Source organism: Lissotriton vulgaris, chromosome 5, assembly GCF_964263255.1.
Source record: "Lissotriton vulgaris chromosome 5, aLisVul1.2, whole genome shotgun sequence".
Taxonomy (NCBI): Eukaryota; Metazoa; Chordata; class Amphibia; order Caudata; family Salamandridae; genus Lissotriton; species Lissotriton vulgaris.
In genome coordinates this window covers 1,279,133,684-1,279,153,194 of record NC_141693.1, presented here as the reverse complement: position 1 = coordinate 1,279,153,194, position 19,511 = coordinate 1,279,133,684, and the positions used below count along the sequence as shown (strand labels likewise).

Genomic DNA, 19,511 nt, shown 5'->3' with positions numbered 1-19,511 from the left:
CATGGGAGGAGACATTTCACTTGAGCACTATAAATGTTTTGGTTTAAAAGCTATCTCAAAGAGACGAGAGGTAGCTCCACTTTCGCATCTGATGACGTATAAAGAAAGGAACCAAAGTCAGAGCCCATGAGCCCATCCTGTCATTTCCAGACCAGAGCGGCGTTAATGCGGAGGCACACAGCACCACGTTTCGGCACGCAGAAGTACTACTGAAAAAGTTCCCAGATCCAGTCCGATGCTTGGGGAATACTCAAAAGATGAGGAATCCGCAGTAAGAAGTCTCAGAATACCTTACTCAAAATAAAATAAATAATAAGGTAACCTCTGAAACCTGTGTGGAGGCCACCTAGAACATACCTTGATAAATGACCTCTTCCCCGCTCTCCCACGTGACAGATTGGAACACTGGCTTCTCCCGTGACTCTGTTGCCCACCTGACATCGCCTGCCTGACCTCGCATAGGGAGACAAGTTGCTAGGCAAACGGCCGGATGCCATTTTTCTTGCTACAACACTAATGCGTCCAAGTCCTCACCCCTGAGCCACCCTCTGCCCGCTAACCCCCAGGCTACTTAATGATAGCCGCAGAGCGGCATCAGTGAGCCTGTTCCCCGCTCTCCCGCATGACAGACTGCAGAGACTCTTTGTTGCCCACGTGACATCACCTACCTCACCTCGCTGCTCCTGATTCCGCTTAGCATGACCAGTTACTGTGCAAACGGCCGGACACCATTTGTCCTGCCTATGACGCTATTGTGTCACAGGCCTTGCCCCAGAGCCAACCACAGGCTACTTAAAGCCGGTCGCAGCGCAGCCGCATATAAGCCAAGCCTGTCTGCTCCCAGCACCAGGACCCTTGGCCCTCCGACTGTACATTGCTCTCAGAGGAAAGGGCCCAGGACACTGCAGTGCCCTCTGCTGCACCCGCTCACCGAAGGAGCTTTCAGCTGCCTCCACTCTAACTTCACCTGCAACCCCCGGAACAACATACCCCTATCATATCCGACTGCCATCGCAGACTTCAATGCTTGCTCCCAAACGTCCGCAAGTAGGCCAAGTACGCCATCAAACTCTGGGATACCATCACAACCACCTGCCCCGATGTAGTGTTCCTCACAGAGGAACTCCTAAGCCCCCAATGTTGCCACCGCCACTACAACTGGCTACACAATGACACACAGAGACTGCCCCGACAGACCCAGCAGAGGAATCGCCATCAACAAGAACACCATCTCACTCACCAACGTCATCGTTCCACCCATTCACCCGACATCGAACACCTCAACTTCCACCTCCAAACAGTCGCCAAGGTCAGTATCAGAGGGACCCTCACCTACAAACCACCAGGACCCCGCCCCCCTTTCTGCAACACCGTCTCCAAATTCACCGCCCACCTCGCCTTGGAATCCAGACATTACCTCTTCCTTGGTGACCTCAACTTTCACCTCGAAGACCCCTTAGGACACCAGCTCAGCCACCTTAATAAACTCCATGGACAACCTAGACCTCAAACAGATCTTTCCCAACTTCATGCACATCGACGGACACACCCTCGACCCCATCTTCAAGTCAAGTGACATGATCCAGTTCAGCCACACTATAAAGCTCCCCTGGACGGAACTGGACATCGTCCATTTCACCATAGCTGGCACCTGACAAGCCACCGTCACTTCAACACTCCCCCGCCGCAGCTGGAACACCATCACTGAATCCAAATGAAGAACTGCCCTCAACACCACCACACTCCACACAACCGACGTCAATCAAGCATCCGTCCACTTATCCGATTGCATCACCACTAGCGCCGAAGCCATGACACCCATCAAAGTCTTTAACAGTAGAAGAGCCAACAAGCACGCCAGCTGGTTCACCCTCAAACTCAATCCTGAGAAAAGCAAATGCAACCCCCTCAAGAGATTATGGCGCAACAGTAGGCTCAAACAACGACAACCATTCAAAACGGCCCTCAAATCCTACCACCAAGCCATCAGAGAAGCAAAGAAAGCAGCCCTTCCCACCCGCCTCCAGGCAACCAATCGCACAAAGGAACTTTCTACTATTTTTAGAGAATTCTGCTCCCCAGATGCCGTCAAAAACACCATCCCAGTCCCTCTGCAACTCGCTCACAAAATTATTCCACTCCAAGATCACCAACATCTATAAAAACTTCAAACCCCAACCACAGAGACCAGTCCCCCTCCCGCCTCACTTCCTGACTGGACACACCTCAGTTCCGAAACTACAACTTCCATCATGTCTTCCATCCACTCCAGAGCCCCTTCCGACCACTGCTCCCACTGAGTCTTCAAACTCGGACACAAAGCAATCAGACCCCTGCTCACCGGCATAATCAACGCAGCGCTCAGCACCGCCACTTTCCCAGAATCCTGGAAGCACGCCAAAGTAAAACCTCTTGCTAAAGAAGCCTACAGCTGACCCATCAGACCTCAAGAACTACTGCAGCATCTTGTTCCTCAAACTTTCTGACCAAGGTACTGGATAAAGCGGTCAACTGCCAAACCACAGACTACCTTGAGTCCAACAACCTGCTTAACCCCTCACAACCTGTCTTCCGCTAGAACCACAGAACAGCAACTGCCATCATAGCTGCCACAGACTACATCAGAGCCATCCTCAACCACTGCGAAGCAGTAGCCCTGATCCTCCTCGACCTGTCTCCCGCCATCTCCTCATCCAAAGACTCCAGCACATTGGCATCTAAGGTAACGCCCTCAAACTGCGATCCTCTTATCACCGGACGCAGCCAAAGAATTCGCCTCCAGCCATACACCTCCGACCCCAAACGCATCATCTGCGGCATACCCCAGAGCTTCTTATTCAGGCCTACACTGCTCAACGTCTACATGGCCTCACTGGCACCCATCACCTGTAGCCACGGTCTCAGCATAGTCTCCTACACAGATGACATCCAGCTTATACCCCCCCCTCATCGAAGACACTGACTCCACCAGATGATCGAGATACCAGAACCCCATGACCGAAGTTGTAGACTGGATGAGAGGCAAATTGCCTCCAACTCAACACCGACAAAATTGAGGTTCTTCTCTTCGGAAGAGCCGTCCTCACCGTTGGATGACTCTTGGTGGCCCTCCGCCCTCTGACCCTCACCCACCGCCACCACCCACGCACGCAACCTTGGAACTCTCCATGAGATGCCAGGTCAACTCAACTGCCTCCACCTGTTTCAAAACCCTCAGAATGCTCCAGAAAATCTTCAGATGGATCCCTACCGACACCAGGAGAACCGTCCCCGCGCCCTCATCACCAGTCGACTCAACTGCGGGAACATCCTTTATGCCGGAACCACCCCCCACCTCCTCAATCACCTCCAAACCACCCAGAACGCAGCTGCAAGAATCATCCTGGACCTGCCCAAACATGCCCACATCACCCCCCACCTCCGTAGCCTGCACTTGCTCCTCATCAAGTAGAGATTAAGCTTCAAGCTGCTCAAGTATGCCTACAGAGCTCTCCACAATACTGGACCAGAATACCTGAACAACCGCTTGACCTCCCACCGGCCCACCAGACACCTGCGGTCTGCCGCCCTGGCCCTCGCCACCGTCCTACGCATCTCACCTGAACCAGAGGTCGCTACTTCTCCTACCTTGCAGCCAAAGCTTGGAACTACCTCCCTATCTACCTCCGAACATCAAAATCCCTTGCCGAGTTCATGAGGGGACTCAAGTCCTGGCTGTTCTAATAGACTCAGATCATGATAGCGCCTGGATACCCCTTGGGGCGATTAGCGCGCTAAACAATACTCTTACTGATTGAATAATTTGTTAAATTACCCCTAGCTAAGGTAGTGGTTTAAAAGGGAGATAAATACAAAAGAGGATTGCATATACATGTAGTTGGAAGAACCATTTTAATAAAGTGTTAGCAAAAATGCTTGTTGAGTGTTTTGGTGGCTATCAGAGTATTATTAATTATTACTGCAATACTGCCGCCAAGACCCTGAATTCCACTGGAACATAGCATTAATAAAGTCTCAAAACAGAGCTGGCAAACATGGGTCTGCAACCATTTGTAATCCACCTCTCAGTAAGGCATAATATGTCAAGATTGTATCTACTTGAGTCGACAGTCACACCTCTATGTCAAACACATATGATGTATTTCACAAAACCCACTGACTACACAATGGTGTGGTGCAAGGTCAATAGAATGAATCCTTTGATAAAAATCCCTATATGTACAAAAATGCCAAAGCCAACAGCATCAAAAAGCAACGTAAAAGACCGATGTTAAAACTTACCGACCTGACATAACAAATCAAAAATGCTTAGAAAACTCCCCCACTTTAAATGTGTCACTTTACTGAGCTACTTGATAGAGAGCCAAAAGGTGACAATATCTGTTACGCGCCCTCTTAGATTTTCTTCAGACTTATCCGAGCACAAGCACCTCACGGCGGCTCGATCCTCAACCGCTGCATGGATGGACAACTTGGACAAGGGTCAGCACGCCTGCTCTAAACACCATTCTTTCTGGAGGGCAAGATTGTCTACTCATCCAGCGCATACCTCTCAAGAGTTCTATTTTCTACAAGTGACAGAAAAATCATCTCCCTTAGCCCAATAGTAATTTTTCAAAGAAAAGTGGCACAATGTTTAACATAAATATATCTAAAAAAATGCATGTCCTGTGTCAGCGAAATATCAAAACACAGACATCTAAAACAGCAGGAGCTCTGTGTCTGAGCTGGTGCGGCCACACACGGTACTTATGTGGTCGCAAAGCCGTCACTAGCTCATGCTCTCAATGTGCTTTCTTTCTACGAGTTATAACTAGTTTGTGGAAGGCAGCACCATTTTAATAAGAGGATTTACACTGCGAGGGGAGGGAGTAAATACAGACGGCCATGTGGGGAGGGGGGGCGGGGGGGGGGGTAAGGGCTGTTCAGCATAGTTTATGTGCCCGAGGTTCACCTCCACAGTTTCGACTTCACTAATCTCTTTTCCCACCATCATGTGATTCCCCCATCTCAGAACAGGCCGTGCTGGGGACATACCTTACCATATTAGGCAAGCAGGCTCAGCGCTCAGACCTTTACCTAAAAGGGCAGGCTGCAAACCTCCACCACAGGGCACGCTGCGTGTGGGCGGAAGGGCGCGCGTTGAGCACGCGACCAGGTCCTGCGCTACCTGCACGCGGCTGGCAGAATCCGAAGACGCACTGCGTCACAGCCGCTGGGCTGGCCTCGTACGATTATAAAACAACCGGCAATTATAAACGGGGCTTGGAGCAGTGAGTTTCACAGAGCACAAACTGTCCAGCGAGCGAAGCACAGAGAATATAACATAGCTAAAGCAGCAACCAGGCCAGGGTGGTCACTCGCGCTGCACAAAAGCAATGGCCACAGATAAACATCGAACAGTGAACGCGTTTTTTTGTTTGTGTTACTAGACATGCCTTCCACAATCAGGTCAGAGCTCTCTGGAGCGCTGTCTCATACCATATAAAGTTAAAAATAACTCCCCGGCCACTCTATGGTAGCAGTCAGGGAAAAGAAGAATCGTGTCACAATGCAAGTGTAATGAAGTCCACAGAGGCCATTCATGTGACTCCAAGATGAAACTTAGTTTATTTTCACAAGCCCCCATCCACTGGTTCGTTGCACACAGCTACATGCATCTCCTTAAAACCGATCTACCTTAAAACATATCTACATTGCATGTTCTACACTACATCACTCAGTTCCTAACGATAGAATATCTAACATGGGTTTACATAACAGCAATCTATACACTCCGGGAACTACAGCAAGCTTTTCTAGTGCCTAAGGTAAACAGAATTCAGTAGGGCCCTGCAATAGCCTGCGGAGGAGCTTGGCAAAAAACACTTGTGCAAAAACGTGGCTAAAGTATAACTATATCCATTCAAAACTATTTGGAATATACAAATTCTAATGTCGCCTGCATACCCTCAGAGGTGTCTTTCAGTGTCTCGATTGCATTTTTGCAGATAAAGAAGCGAATGCGTAGGAAAATGAAAACATATGCACAAGAACAATTAAGGCGATCGAGGGCGATTTATAGCCCAGTCCCCACATTTAACAACTGACCCACAAGGCTGTACTTCAAGCACTAAGACAACCTTTCACTAGCCCATGGCTTACCCCGAATTTCTTGCCAGTGGGCCTAAAAAAACAGGGGTATACAAATGCTCAACACACAATGGCTGTGCGTCTGAACATTACTTTTACTGCAGTCTTCAGCCACATGCACAGCAATCCCACTGGGTTCAGGCCAAATCAAACAAGACACTACACAGTTACAAACAGCAGAACCTGCGTAAGACTGTGTAATGCACCACCACAAAGGCAGGTCTGTGCTCGATTGTCTGGTGCTTCAGATAGTGTTTGTGATCAACTCGCAGTTCTCCATCAGCCTCAGGAGAATTTTGGCAAAGAAAAGTTAAACCTGAATATTCACTGTATGCACATTTTAGAAGGTGTCTAATGAGACATACGTCTTTTTTTACCTTACCATCTGAACGACCTAACTATGGAAGTGAAAAGGATCCAAGAAACGGCATTTGCCGGGAAAACACGCTGTTGTATTCATGGAAGCGGACTTTTTTTCCCAAGTGACACACTGCAACTATGTTTGTTCATTGTGAATAATAAGCCATTCGAGGGTGTCATTTTCTTAATATGCCAGTAAAGTATGAGGAGCTTGTGCTAGAAGTTATATGAAACTATGAATAATTGAAGACATCCACAGACAAACATGCCTAAGAAGTCAGTGGGAGAGATAGACCAACTCCCACTATGCTTAGCCTGCCTAACAAGGAGTAAAAGTGACTCTTTTTAACATGAAGCAGACCCTGTCAACTGGGAAACAGAGAAGGTAACGAGTAAATCATCTGATGATAGTGATCTGAAGAAATTCACCAGTTGGCCTTAAGAGAGAAGTTGAAGAGAGTCTGGTGTCAATAGATTCCTTTTGTGTTGCTCCATGACCAGAAGGTCAATTCACCCTTGCCCAGCCCGGGAGATGGAGACCAGATCTTCGCTGACCAAGAAACACAGCACCGGGTTGGTGTGACACACAAGTGGGAAGTTTCACATGGTCCATCCTGCTCCTGCAGAATATATGTAGCAGAAGGCAGGGCTACAGGTATGAGCCCACTTTATGGCCACAAGGACAATGAGACACTTAGCACACAGGCAGAATCCCACTTTCAAATAAAAGCCTGTGGTTCAAACTACAACCTTGCAAGCCAGGTTTCAAGCAATATTTTCCCCCAGAGGTGAGCAGGCATGCAACACTATTTTGGTGGACCTCTAGTGGAAGGTTAGTCCCTAACAAATGTTTAGATAGTATCCTTGCTTTGTTCATACACTGCTGAGCTCTATGATACATGAGAGAAACACGCCCAGTTCCCACTGGGGTAGGCAGCAGGGTCACTTTAGGCCCACAAGGCAGCTTAGAGAATCAACGGTATCTGCGAAGGAGGTTTAAGGAGTCCCAGAGTCCCAAAGCGAGAGAAAGAAATTGTATCAGCAACCTCATCTTGGAGAGAATCGAGAGCCTCGTGAGACAGTTATGTGGCAATGAACACCAGACTGCCTTTGTGAACACTATGTAGAGTGAAGCCTGGTCTTGGCTGCTGTAAACATAATTACCTGGAATCTGTTATATCCCTGAGGTTAGAGGCGAGGCATATGATGGCTGCTGCTGTTTGGGGTACCTTGTTTATGGCATAGCAGACAAGTGTCTGGCATACTGCCTATTGCCTAAGAGTAATTAGGGGTAAGGGCAATAGAATTTCTGGCCCAGGAAAGCCAGACAGAGGGGCTTTCTTTGATAACATCTTGTATGCTAATGGTTGGGGCCATCATACTTTCCCAGCGTAGATTAATCTATTCCTACAGGCATCAATGATTACATCATGTTGTATCGATGTACATCAGATGAGAGGTGGGTGCCTTTCACAAGGATGAAAGGGATTATTAAGCTAAAAACAGGTTACTAGGGTTTAAAGCACGGATGCGCTGTCGGTTTTATAGCACTGCAGGGCCCTCTAGGAAGAATTAAATGCCGAGTAGAAGCACGAGATCGGTTCAAACTTCCGGACTTGCAGGTTACACATTCAACATGGCTATTTGTTGTCAACTGAGCTATCCTGCCAGCAAAAATGAATAAATGCCAAGTCCTGTCCAACATGCTGCACTGCTGCCCTCTATTGGCAGATGACAAAAAGACAGTAAACTCGATTTAGATTTACAAGAAAAGGTCTTTCGAGGATGCACGCAAAGACCAACTGAATGCATTAGAAATAAATTAACAATAAAACAGCTTTCCGGAAGAACTTTTATTCAATTTGGTCCTAGTAGGGTGGATTAATTTGTTTAGAAACACAAATATTATAAGAAAATTTGATGATAGTGAACATTTGCTACGTATTGAGATGTAGTAGTTATGTTTGAGATGAAGTCGACTAGCTACTAAATGTGTTTCACGTTTTTTTAACTAATAACATATATATTAAAAGGGTACAAAAATAATAAAAAACGGTCCAATAACATACAAATAGAGACTACCATGCCTGCATGAAACAAGAGATTCTGTAGTAGGGGATCTCTGTGTATAGTCATAATCTAGTGAATAGTCCCGCCCATGTGCGCGGACCCCGGAGCAATCAAAAATAATCTCTTAAGCTGTCAAAACATGCAGACCTGCATAGACACTTAAGAGAGAATTTAAAGACAGATAATGCAGCCTATATCCACAGGCTACACTGTCCAATACTTCAACTAGAAATTCCACCAAAAAACTACAACAGCACAGCCTGTCCAGGGTTTTCCACAGAGAAAACCTTGCCTTTAACAGCAAAACCCTCTGGAATGATAGAGAGGAAGGAGTGGACAGACAAGCCCCATAGGCTGCCATTATGTGGCTCAAAACAGGATACTGTGCCTTTAAGAGAACTTTCCAGAAGCCTCACAGTATCCCAGAATGCAGTGCAGGTCCCTTTCACCTTCAGTTCTTTTTTCCGGCTCCTGCTAGCAGGACCCTGGAGCATTAGCTCTTCTTTTCTGAGCTTTTTCTATACTATTTTTGTGATATTTTTGGATTTTTGTAGGTCTGCATGTTTTGACAGCTTAAGAGATTATTTTTGATTGCTCCGGGGTCCGCGCACATGGGCGGGACTATTCACTAGATTATGACTATAACAGAGATACCCCTACTACAGAACTGGAGTTACAGGACAGAAACCACTCATTCTTTGTAACAATTTAAAATATTTGAAAAGGTTAATCATCCTTCACTCAGGCGCATCCCGCTAAAACCAACAAAGTTCAAATCTATTGAGCACAAACACGGACACCTTGGAATAAAGGGGCACCACTTCAGACCAAGGCTCAATTGTCAATATCATTGCGAAACCTGAATTACTTTAACTCAGATATAGGCAAATGTATATGAAGCAGATCTTTTTACAAAACACCACACAGGAAGTAAGGACAGCCCACACACACAAACATGCAACAAACCAACTAACACGTGATAACTTAGACGGGAGGATGGACTCTGGAGATGTACTGTGAAAAGGGGAGATGTTCCATGCGGTATTTTCATGCACGTGTCCAATTCTTTGTAAAAAGGAAGTGTGCCACGGTGAAAGTTCCACACTCCCCGCCTTGAGGGTCCTCCTATGTCTGAGGATGTTGTAGGGTGTGTCAAGGTGTAGTCATCTGTGGCTAGGCTGAGCACCCTTTTGTACACTGTGCTGGGTATCGGCTCACCTGGAGAAGTGTGAGGAGAACGGCTGTGGCAGTGAGGCCTTCGTTTTGTGCAGATATTACACTATTTCTGATGATTTTTAGAGTATTACGATGCTTATATGCTACTTGATTTCGAACACTGCCATTGATACATCATTTTATGCCATATACGGTAGTACATAGTGCGAGATATTGCACAGAGTTTGAATTACGCCATTGTGTTTAACGTTCCGTTCAGGGTACTTACTTACAGGAGCTACTGTAAGAGGAAGTCGTATACCCGATACTGATGCTCGGAGTTGGTGTTGCTATACTGCTAGCGACAGGGGTAGTGAGAGTTAAGAACCGCTGCAGTGTAGTGGTAGTTGGGAAACCGCTGCTGTGTGTAGGGGAAGGTTTCATGTTACTGCAAACGAAGGTGAGGTACTCACCACTGCTTAGTTGAGTACTCGCCATTTTCGGATTCTTTTAGTCCCGCGAGTGTTACTGGAGGGGGATATACTTCTTGCTACTGTGTAAGGAGAAGAGTGCCCAGCATTTAAGAGGGCAAGTAGTCCAGCTGGTGCTTTTATAGTAGACTATAGTAGTAAAAGTACTGCTTAGGGAAAGTGCCATTGCAGGGGAAATGCAGTCTCTCTGGGTTTGCTCTAAGGATTTAGGAGTCCTTTACACCCTTTACACAAACTTCTAGCTTTCAAGTTTCAACAAAAATCCCATCGCAATCAATGAATAATTTCATAAAAACTCACTCCATACAGGATCGGACTGCTTCGGCGACACCCAAAATGACATTGAAATAGGGGGGCATCTCGCACCTCTGCTCCACAGCGCAATCTGTAAGCAGTCTTTCACGTTTACCATGATGGACAATCTAAATGTGGGCGTCACCCATATACAGTCTTTTCATAACCCTTCAATGCAGTAACGAAATGATCCCCAGATCCTTGCTTATATATGTGTTAACAGATTCAGGTTTGGAGTTGCGTTAATTTAATGCACTAAACAATTTAAACCACCATGTCCAGTGAAGAGTATGGCCTAGCTAGCGTGCTGGTTTTATTGTAGTAATGCTAAAAATTTATCACAGCCCTCACGAGCTCAGTGTCACATACAACCGCGCGCGCACACAAAATATTCATGATCGTCCAATGAAAATGTCAGTTGCAGACACTAACAACGGTGTTAAAGAAAACCTCCGACCTACCCGTAACTCCTTCACCTCTTCCGCACCAGTCGGCTCCTCCTGTGAGTGAGATAAAGAGGTACAGCAATCAGAAACGTACTTATTTCACGCACACGTCTGTTATCGACCACCTGATATGATTAACGCACAAACCCTTAATATTGCAGTTTTCTTCCAGTGATATCTACCTTGTACATACACACATGAACTCAGGAGATGCTTTCTGTACATTGCCACATGGCGTAAAGTCACAGGCCATTAGCTCACATATCCCTAACTGTCTCATTCCTGTAAAACTCACATGAAACAATGACATGTACATGAATCATAGACATATAGCCCTGTGTTTGCCTCTCTGAGGCTATCATCTGTGCAGATGTATGCACCTTAGTTAGCAAGGAGTTTGTGAGCCCCTGTTTGGTTAGGCAAATTGTAGTATTATGTGTTGGCTGAGAATTCTCCTTGGAATTCTCTATGTTCATTCTAGGTAGAATCTTTCCTTTGTAATGTTCCTTCCCTCACTTGTATGTCTTTGAATATGTCATGTCATGTTATGTCTTGAAGATCAGTCCGTTACACTGCTGATCTTCAAGAAGGTGGATGCTCCATTAAATACCTGCTTACATCATCCTGGAGTTGTCTGGACTTTATTCCTTTATGAACCACTACTACACAAATTCTACTGTTTGAACTCACTGAGAGATAATCTAATCTTCTGGTACCTAGGGACAGGATACCGCAATTGGAATGGTGATATGATAACAAGTAAATAGACTCCTTAGCGGTGGTGGACATGCTAGGAAATAATTTACTAGTTTCCCATCAATAGCTGTGGACACATTTTTGCACCATGCAGGTTTAAACACCTTGACTACACAGCATAATGAGAGGTTCAGGAGAGAGACGTACGCAATAATGGCTGCAATAAGATACACAAAATGTCAAAGTTAACTAAAACCAGATGTGTAATAATGAACCATTACTGTAAAACCAAATATAAATGGACAGACTCAACATTTTTAAACAGGCTTGGTAGCATCCCAAAGAATTGCAAGACAAATGATCATGGAACTATACATTAAGCAGTCAACACAAAAACAGTAGAACAACGGAGGAAAAAATAATATTTTAGGATACATTGATGAGTTTCTAGAAATCTCACCTGGAGGCACTGTGCTGGTAGTTGTGAGGAAATGGCTATTGAACTACTGAATGTACGGCAACGTTTACCCACCAGTTAGAACATAGACCAAAGAACCATAATAGCATTCCAATAACAATAGAGTAACATAAAGAAATACAGACAACCCAAAACTCTAAACCATAGATACCACAACCATACATGAGATTGTAGTAGGTTCCATGTCAAAACCTAACCTTACATCAAAGCCACTACATTCATTCCTGGGTGAAAGCATATACTTTAGCAGACCATCGACCCTAACACAAAACTTACCAAAATTGCCCCTTATCCTAAACCCTGACTAGAACATTAAACTTTGTTCAAAGGCTCTATATGAACTCTAAACTAAATTCCAACACAAACTTTAATCCGGCCACATACGCCTACCTATGTACTACCCTAAAAATCTACAATAAACATTAAACCAACCCTAGCCCTAAGGATAACCCTAAACGTTTCCCTAAACCCATCTCTAACACTTACTGTTAAGCCTATCCCTCGATCTACCACTAATCATCTACTGCCCGATGCCATACGTGTAACCAGGACCACCAATAAACCTACACTTACCCATATACCTACCTTAGCTGATTTATATGTACTCTTAGTAGTATTTTTGATACAATACCTCCAAGTTAGTAGGTGTGAGGTAGTGCGATGAAACACGAGATACTGTTTCGGTGTCATGTCAAGTCACACTGTAGGTAATGTTGAGTACAGTACAAAATAATTAAGTCCAATCTATGACAGGGCAAGAAGAGTGGTTCCCCATATTCACGTGGTGGGAGGACTACTGCTATACATCTGTACAGTGCAACTCGAGTGCAGGACACATTGTGCAGCACTTTATTAAAGGGTCTCGCCCAAAATTGTGGTACAGCTGAGTGGATAGGCAAAATGGCACGCACCAATGTCCCTGTTTCGGTCTGACATTGATAAAGACCTTTTTCTTGTTTTCCAACTCAAAACTTTACTTATTTCCCAAATAATGTTTCTGGTGGATACTGCATCGTCCCGCAGATTTACCAACATATGACTACCTTTCAGGTGCCTGACTGACTCCAGTGTCTTTAACCCAGCAATAGCGCTCCAGTGCCTCCAGGTGGCCTCACTTGGCTCCAATCAATGATCTATTCAATTAGTATGTAACCATAGGCTCCCTATGATGTGCTATAGCAAACAAGTGTCATTTTCCCCTTGCGCAATGGAAGCAATGAGACACTAAGAAAGCATATTAATGGCAACAAACAAGTTACTTACCTTCAGTAATGCCTTATCTAGTAGATACTCTATCTAGCCGCAGATACTTTACCACAGATTTCCCTAGGCGTCAGACTGGATCCGCACGTTTTCGAGCAGTACCCCTGCGTGCCGGTAGGTAGTTTCGCTCAACTTCGCGTCGTGCTAGAAATGATGTGCAAGCCATCTATATAGGTATATTAAAGACAACAAGGGGGTCCCAAATGAGTCAGCATAGGACCTTGGGCAGCATAATTTTACAAAAACAGTGGTCCCATACAAAAGGAGTATTCACAACCAATAAATATAGACACAATCGATTCTATATTAGTTTTGACATGTCCAGCCGGACAGGGGTCTCAATTTTTACTGAAGAAATGTACAAGAAGAATTCCTTCAACAGATCACGGTAGGAGGGCACAATCCTGCACCCTTACACTAACATCTTTACAGTGAAGAAAACACAGCAAAACAGGGATTTTTTAGGCAAAAGCTGCAGATTTCTGTAGTTTTTCAAATATACAGAAAATTCAAACAAGCACCTTCACTTGTATATAACACACAGTTTATGTTTATGTATAAAGTGCAAAAGGTCGACGGCGTTTCGGTCCCACTACTTAATCATGGGGACCATCATCAGGACATTGGTATGATGCCTAATAGTTATAAGCCTCTATTGCCGAGGGCAGATCCCCGGTGTGCACAAGGAGTCAGAGCGAGAGTGCGGGACCTTGTAAGGCGCGCTTGAAAGCGGTGGCTGCACCGGATCGGGAGCTCATGAGAACCAGCGTCTCAATTTCCGCAACACGGAGGGGCGGAAGAGCCGGGTTAGTCGGCATGATAATCTTCCTCACAATGCGCAACCCCGCATTGTGAAGAAGATTATCACGCCGACTAACCCGGCTCTTCCGCCCCTCTGTGCTCCAGAATTTGAGACGCTGGTTCTCATGAGCTCTCGATCCGGGGCAGCCACCGCTTTCAAGCGCGCCTTACAAAGTCCCACACTCTCGCGCTGACTCCTTGTGCACACCGGGGATCTGCCCTCGGCAATAGAGGCTTATAACTATTAGGCATCATACCAATGTCCTGATGATGGTCCCCATGATTAAGTAGTGGGACCGAAACGCCGTCGACCTTTGTGCACCTTATACATAAACATAAACTGTGTGTTATATACAAGTGAAGGTGCTTGTTTGAATTTTCTGTATATTTGAAAAACTACAGAAATCTGCATCTTTTGCCTAAAAAAGCCCTGTTTTGTTGCGTTTTCTTCACTGTATAGATCTGTTAGTGTAAGGGTACAGGATTGTGCCCTCCTACGGTGATCTGTTGAAGGAATTCTTCTTGTACATTTCTTATTCAGTAAAAATTGAGACCCCTGTCCGGCTGGACATGTCAAAACTAATATAGAACCGATTGTGTCTATATTTATTGGTTGTGAATACTCCTTTTGTATGGGACCACTGTTTTTGTAAAATCTATATAGGTGTCACCCTGGCGTGCTGAGGTCAGATACTTTGGCGACTTTTCACACCAAGAGTGCACAACCACAATAACAACTGAGTACACTTCATTTTATTTTATTCTATGACTTCTATTTGAATTTTAGGTTTTATTATCTAAAACCCCTTCTGGTAGAACGGAATATTAGATCACATATTGCCACACTGAAATGTATGCTTGCCCTTCATGACAGTAGGGTCTGTTTTAACGTAGGACTTTTTTTTATCTTGAAAGCAATTCATGCACAGAAAAGTATTATTTAAATGTTGCAGAACTGTAGCTTTATTAATTTGATCTGATGTATATTAACAGTATATTGAGAATAAGGATGAAGTTATTTATTCATTTTTAAATATGGTCTTGGAATAGGTCTACAGGTTTTAATCACTTGTATTTGTTTGGACTCTTATCCACTTTTATGGATGTTTATATATGCCATATAAATTCTTGAATCAAATCGAATAGACTACTTGTCCGAAATATTAAGGCCCTGAGAAGGGTGTCCCTTACACTGAAATCGGTTCGTAGAGCGGGGAGGATGGGAGGGCTAGTAAGAAATCTGTGGCTAGACAGAGTTTCTACAAGATAAGGCTTCACCAAAGGTATATAACTTGTTCAGCTGATAGAGACTTCTAGCTGCAGATTCCTCACCATAGAGCATATACCCAAGCAAAGTCTCCCTGGAGGTGGGTCTGTGAGACCAATGTAAATGAGAAAGTCCTGGAAGACTGAACAGGTAAAGTGCCCTCTGCACCGGATCAGACTGTCCAGACAGTAGTATTTGGTAAACATGGGCAAACATGCCCACGTTGCTTGCCTGACTGATGTCCAGGACAGGGACTCTGCAGGCGAAAGCAGTGGTCATAGATTTTTAGCATTAGCATTAGCACAAGCCCTCAGGGAGTTGCTGCTTAGCCAATGCGTAGCAGATCTTGATGTACCATTGAGTTGGGTAACAAACATCTGTTATTCAGCGCCAAGATGCCCCTTTGGTGTGAACGTGCGCTATACAAATACAAGTTATGGAGCAAACTGTCTATCTTGAGAAGACCCATTTCTGCACAGCCTTCCCTTTCTTGGATCCTACATAAGCCATGAAGAGTTGATTGTCCACCCGGAACTCTTTTGTGCAATCAATTTAGAATAAGAAAGCTCTTTTTGGGTCCAGACGGTGAAGTCTCCTCTTTTTGGAGTGGTGAGGTGGAGCAAAGAAGGTAGGCAGGGTGACATTCTGGCCTACATGGAAAGGAGTTACAATCTTCTGAAAGAAGGAGGTACGTGTCTGGAGTACCAGCTTGTACGGATAGAGAGTGGTGTAAGGAGTGTATGCCAGGAGTACCTGCAATTCACTGACTCTCCTTGCCGATGTAATGGCCACGGGAAAAGAAGTCTTGATGGTAAATAGCCGAAGAGGGCAACTGTACAGGGGCTCAAAAAGTGCACACATTAAGATGGTTAGAACAAAGTTTAGATTTGGGGCATGATGTATGGCTTTTGGGGGGGTGGGGGGGGGGGGGGGGGCGTGCAGCAAGCCATTGAGAAACCTAGTTGCAACAGAAGACTTGAATAATGAACCGTGGCCAGCAGTCGCAAAAATGTCAATGTCAGATAACGTATAGTTTCTTACCTGTATGTAGTATTGCAGCTTGAAGAATTTTATGGATTCACATGCAGTGCATTATTGAGCCATCTAGTGGTTGGGTCCAGAATTTTGTCCAAAAAACATGTTTCCCATTATTTTGAGGTCTCGCAGACCTGTGTTGCAGCGTGCATGCAGTGCTCGCTTTGCGAGGATTCTTGTACTCAAGCCAATTTCAGAAGTGGAGTCTGGGCTCCGCCCCTTCTTTCCATTGGCTGGCTTCATATTTTATGCTAAACGCTGGCTTTCGATTGTGAGTCAGGCTTTTTAGTCTCTTCTTGTAACCGCCCTGTCTCCTTTTGGCCCCACCCACCGGACTGGATCTTTTACTTGAGGCAGTACACGGAGTCTTTTAATTATTGGGTAAGCACTTTTTTTTTACCGTTTGTGTAATGGCTGTTTAACATTGTGGTCGCTTCAATACTCAATGGCGGACAGTTTTTTTGGGGTTTGTTTCAGTAACTTGTTATTGAGTTTTTTTGGGCTATGTGTTTTTCTGACGGCTCGGCCCGATAGCAGAGCAGTGAAGCTAGGGGAATGGAGAGTTAAGTTTTTTTTTTATTATTGTGCAAATGTGCTTTTGTATAATGTCTAGCCTTATCCTAATTAGTTAGCATATGTTTATTTAAACCAAGCACGCTTATTTGTGCGTCCCGATTGGAACGTAACGGAGCTAGGGAAACGTATGGTAGGCTCGGTGTTTTAGTATATGTTTAATTGATTTTGATTTGATTTCGGATTTATAGAGCGCGTAGCTACCCTCGGGCGTCCCAGCGCTAAAGTGACAGCCTAACAGTACTCCTGTGGAGGGATTATTGAGGGAACAGCCAGGTTTTCAGTAGTCTGCGGAATGTAAGCAGATTGTTTTGTTTGCGGATGCTAAGGGGGAGGCTATTCCAGAGCTTAGGAGCGTTGTAAGAAAAGCGGCGACCGCCCGTGCGAGCTCTTCTTATTCTGGGGACGCTGGCCAGAAATAGTGAGTCCGACCTGAGCTGTCTGGTGGATTTGTGGGGCTTGATGAGAGGTCTTAGTATGGGTGGGCCTTTGCCTTGTAAGATTTTATGGGAGATACACAGGGCTTTGAAGGCGATGCGCTCCTGGATGGGAAGCCAATGAAGTGCCTTGAGGGAGGGTTTAGCTGAGCACCTTGAATTCGTCCCCGTTAGTAATCTTGCTGCAGCGTTCTGGGCGTGCTGAGGTTTTTTAATAACAGCTACTGGTGCGCCCAGGTACAAGGCGTTTCCGTAGTCTAGTCTCGATATGATGAGGCCCTGGATCAGAATTTTCCTAGACTGGAGGGGAATGAGGGGGAGGATCTTCCTAGCTGCTCGCATGAGCCCAAAGCAGATCCCGGCTGTCTTTCTTGCTTGGGCTCTGAAGCTAAGGTCCTGGTCGAGCCAAAAGCCTAGGCTCTTGATTTCTTGTTTAGGTGTGGGAGGGGTGCCCATGCTAGATGGCCAGGCAAGGGTTTTTGGGAGTTTGTTTGGGTCGCCTAGGAGCATGATTTCGGATTTCTCTCCGTTAAGTTTGAGTCTGGAGTCGCCCATCCATTTGGATATTTTATGCAGGCATGAGACTAGGTTCTCCATGGATTGGTCTGCCTGGTTGATGGAGACGACTAGTTGTGTGTCGTCGGCGTACATGACCACCTTTATGCCAAATGGTGAGGCAATGTTGTCTAAAGGGGCCATGTAAACATTAAAAAGGGTGGGGCTCAGGGAGGATCCCTGGGGAACCCCACAGTTCAGGGGGAAAGCTTTAGAACGACCATAGTTGTCTGCTACTTGGAAGGTCCTGTGTTCCAAGAATGATTGTAGCCAGTCCAGGGCAGTCCCAGTGATGCCGATTTTTTGGAGACGGTGGAGGAGGATGGTGAGGTCCACCGTGTTGAAGGCAGCGCTCAGGTCCAGGAGGATCACTGCCACTGAGGGGTCCAGGGGGTCTAGGTTGGGGTTTTTGATAAGTGCCCGTACTGTCACACTTTTCCAGTTGACGGGGACTGTCCCGCTGGAAAGGGAGGCATTTATCAGCCTGGTGAGAAGAGGGGATATTGTAGGGGCTACTAGTTTCAGTTTACTCATTGGGGCCGGGTCGTCCGGGGAGCCACTCTTCACAAGGTTGAGAGTGGTCACCAACCTCTCGATGGAGATGGGGAGGAAGGCCTTAAGTGCGGGGGCGTCTTGATCGATAGGCCCTGCTGGCGAGTCGGTAGGGGAGTGGGGTATGGGGAAGGTCATAATGATCTTGAGGATTTTAGATGAGAAATACTCCGCGAGTTGGGTACATCTGGTGCCGGTGGGGTCAGCGGCCGGCTGCGGTTCGGGAACTTTCATGAGAGATTTTACTATGCGGTAGGTCTCCTTAGAGGAGCTGGAGGCAGCTAGGATTTTCCCTTCATAGTAGGTGGCTTGCGTATTTTTGATAAGGGTTTTATATTGCTTCATGGACGATTTATAGGTTTCTTTGCTGTTTGGGGTCCAATCTTTCCTCCAGAGGCGTTCGAGTCGTTTGCATTTTTTCCGTAGTTCCCGCAATTCCGGGGTGAACCAGGGAGACTTAAAAGATCCCCTCTTACTGGGGAGGTTTTTACCGGGGAGAGCCGCGTCCAGGGATGATTCTTCCAATCTCAGATTTGAGTGTCTGCTAGCGAGGGGTCCGGGTTCAGGGTGGGGGTGGAGGCTATCAGCAAGCTGGTCCAGGCGTCCGTGTCTAGATTGTGCCACGGGCGAGAGGGAGCTTGAGGAGGAAGATTGTGGGTGATTTCGGTGGAGATTGGAAGTTTGAGGAGGATAAGGTGGTGATCAGTCCAGGGGATGGGTAGGGGTGAGGATGAGGTGAGTTCCGGGATGTTCGAAAAGATAGGGTCCAGGAGATGGCCCTTATTATGGGTGGGCTGAGAATTTTTCAAGGAGAGGCTGAGTGCTGCTAGGTCCTCTTTGAGGTCACCAGCTATTTTGTTCCCTGGGTCATCGAAGTGGATGTTAAGGTCTCCGAGTACCGTAAAG

At 45.9% G+C, this 19,511-nt stretch overlaps 1 protein-coding gene across 7 annotated transcripts in view; it reads right to left on the bottom strand.

Annotated features, from left to right (window-relative positions):
• PPP1R12B (protein phosphatase 1 regulatory subunit 12B) overlaps positions 1-19,511 on the bottom strand; it is an 880,212-nt gene that overhangs the window by 302,650 nt on the left and 558,051 nt on the right. For all 7 annotated transcript variants that reach the window (XM_086923137.1, XM_086923132.1, XM_086923136.1 and 4 more), the window contains one exon: positions 10,964-11,002. In XM_086923137.1, coding sequence (XP_086779263.1) covers positions 10,964-11,002 — 39 coding nt within the window. The remainder of the gene's footprint in view (positions 1-10,963; positions 11,003-19,511) is intronic.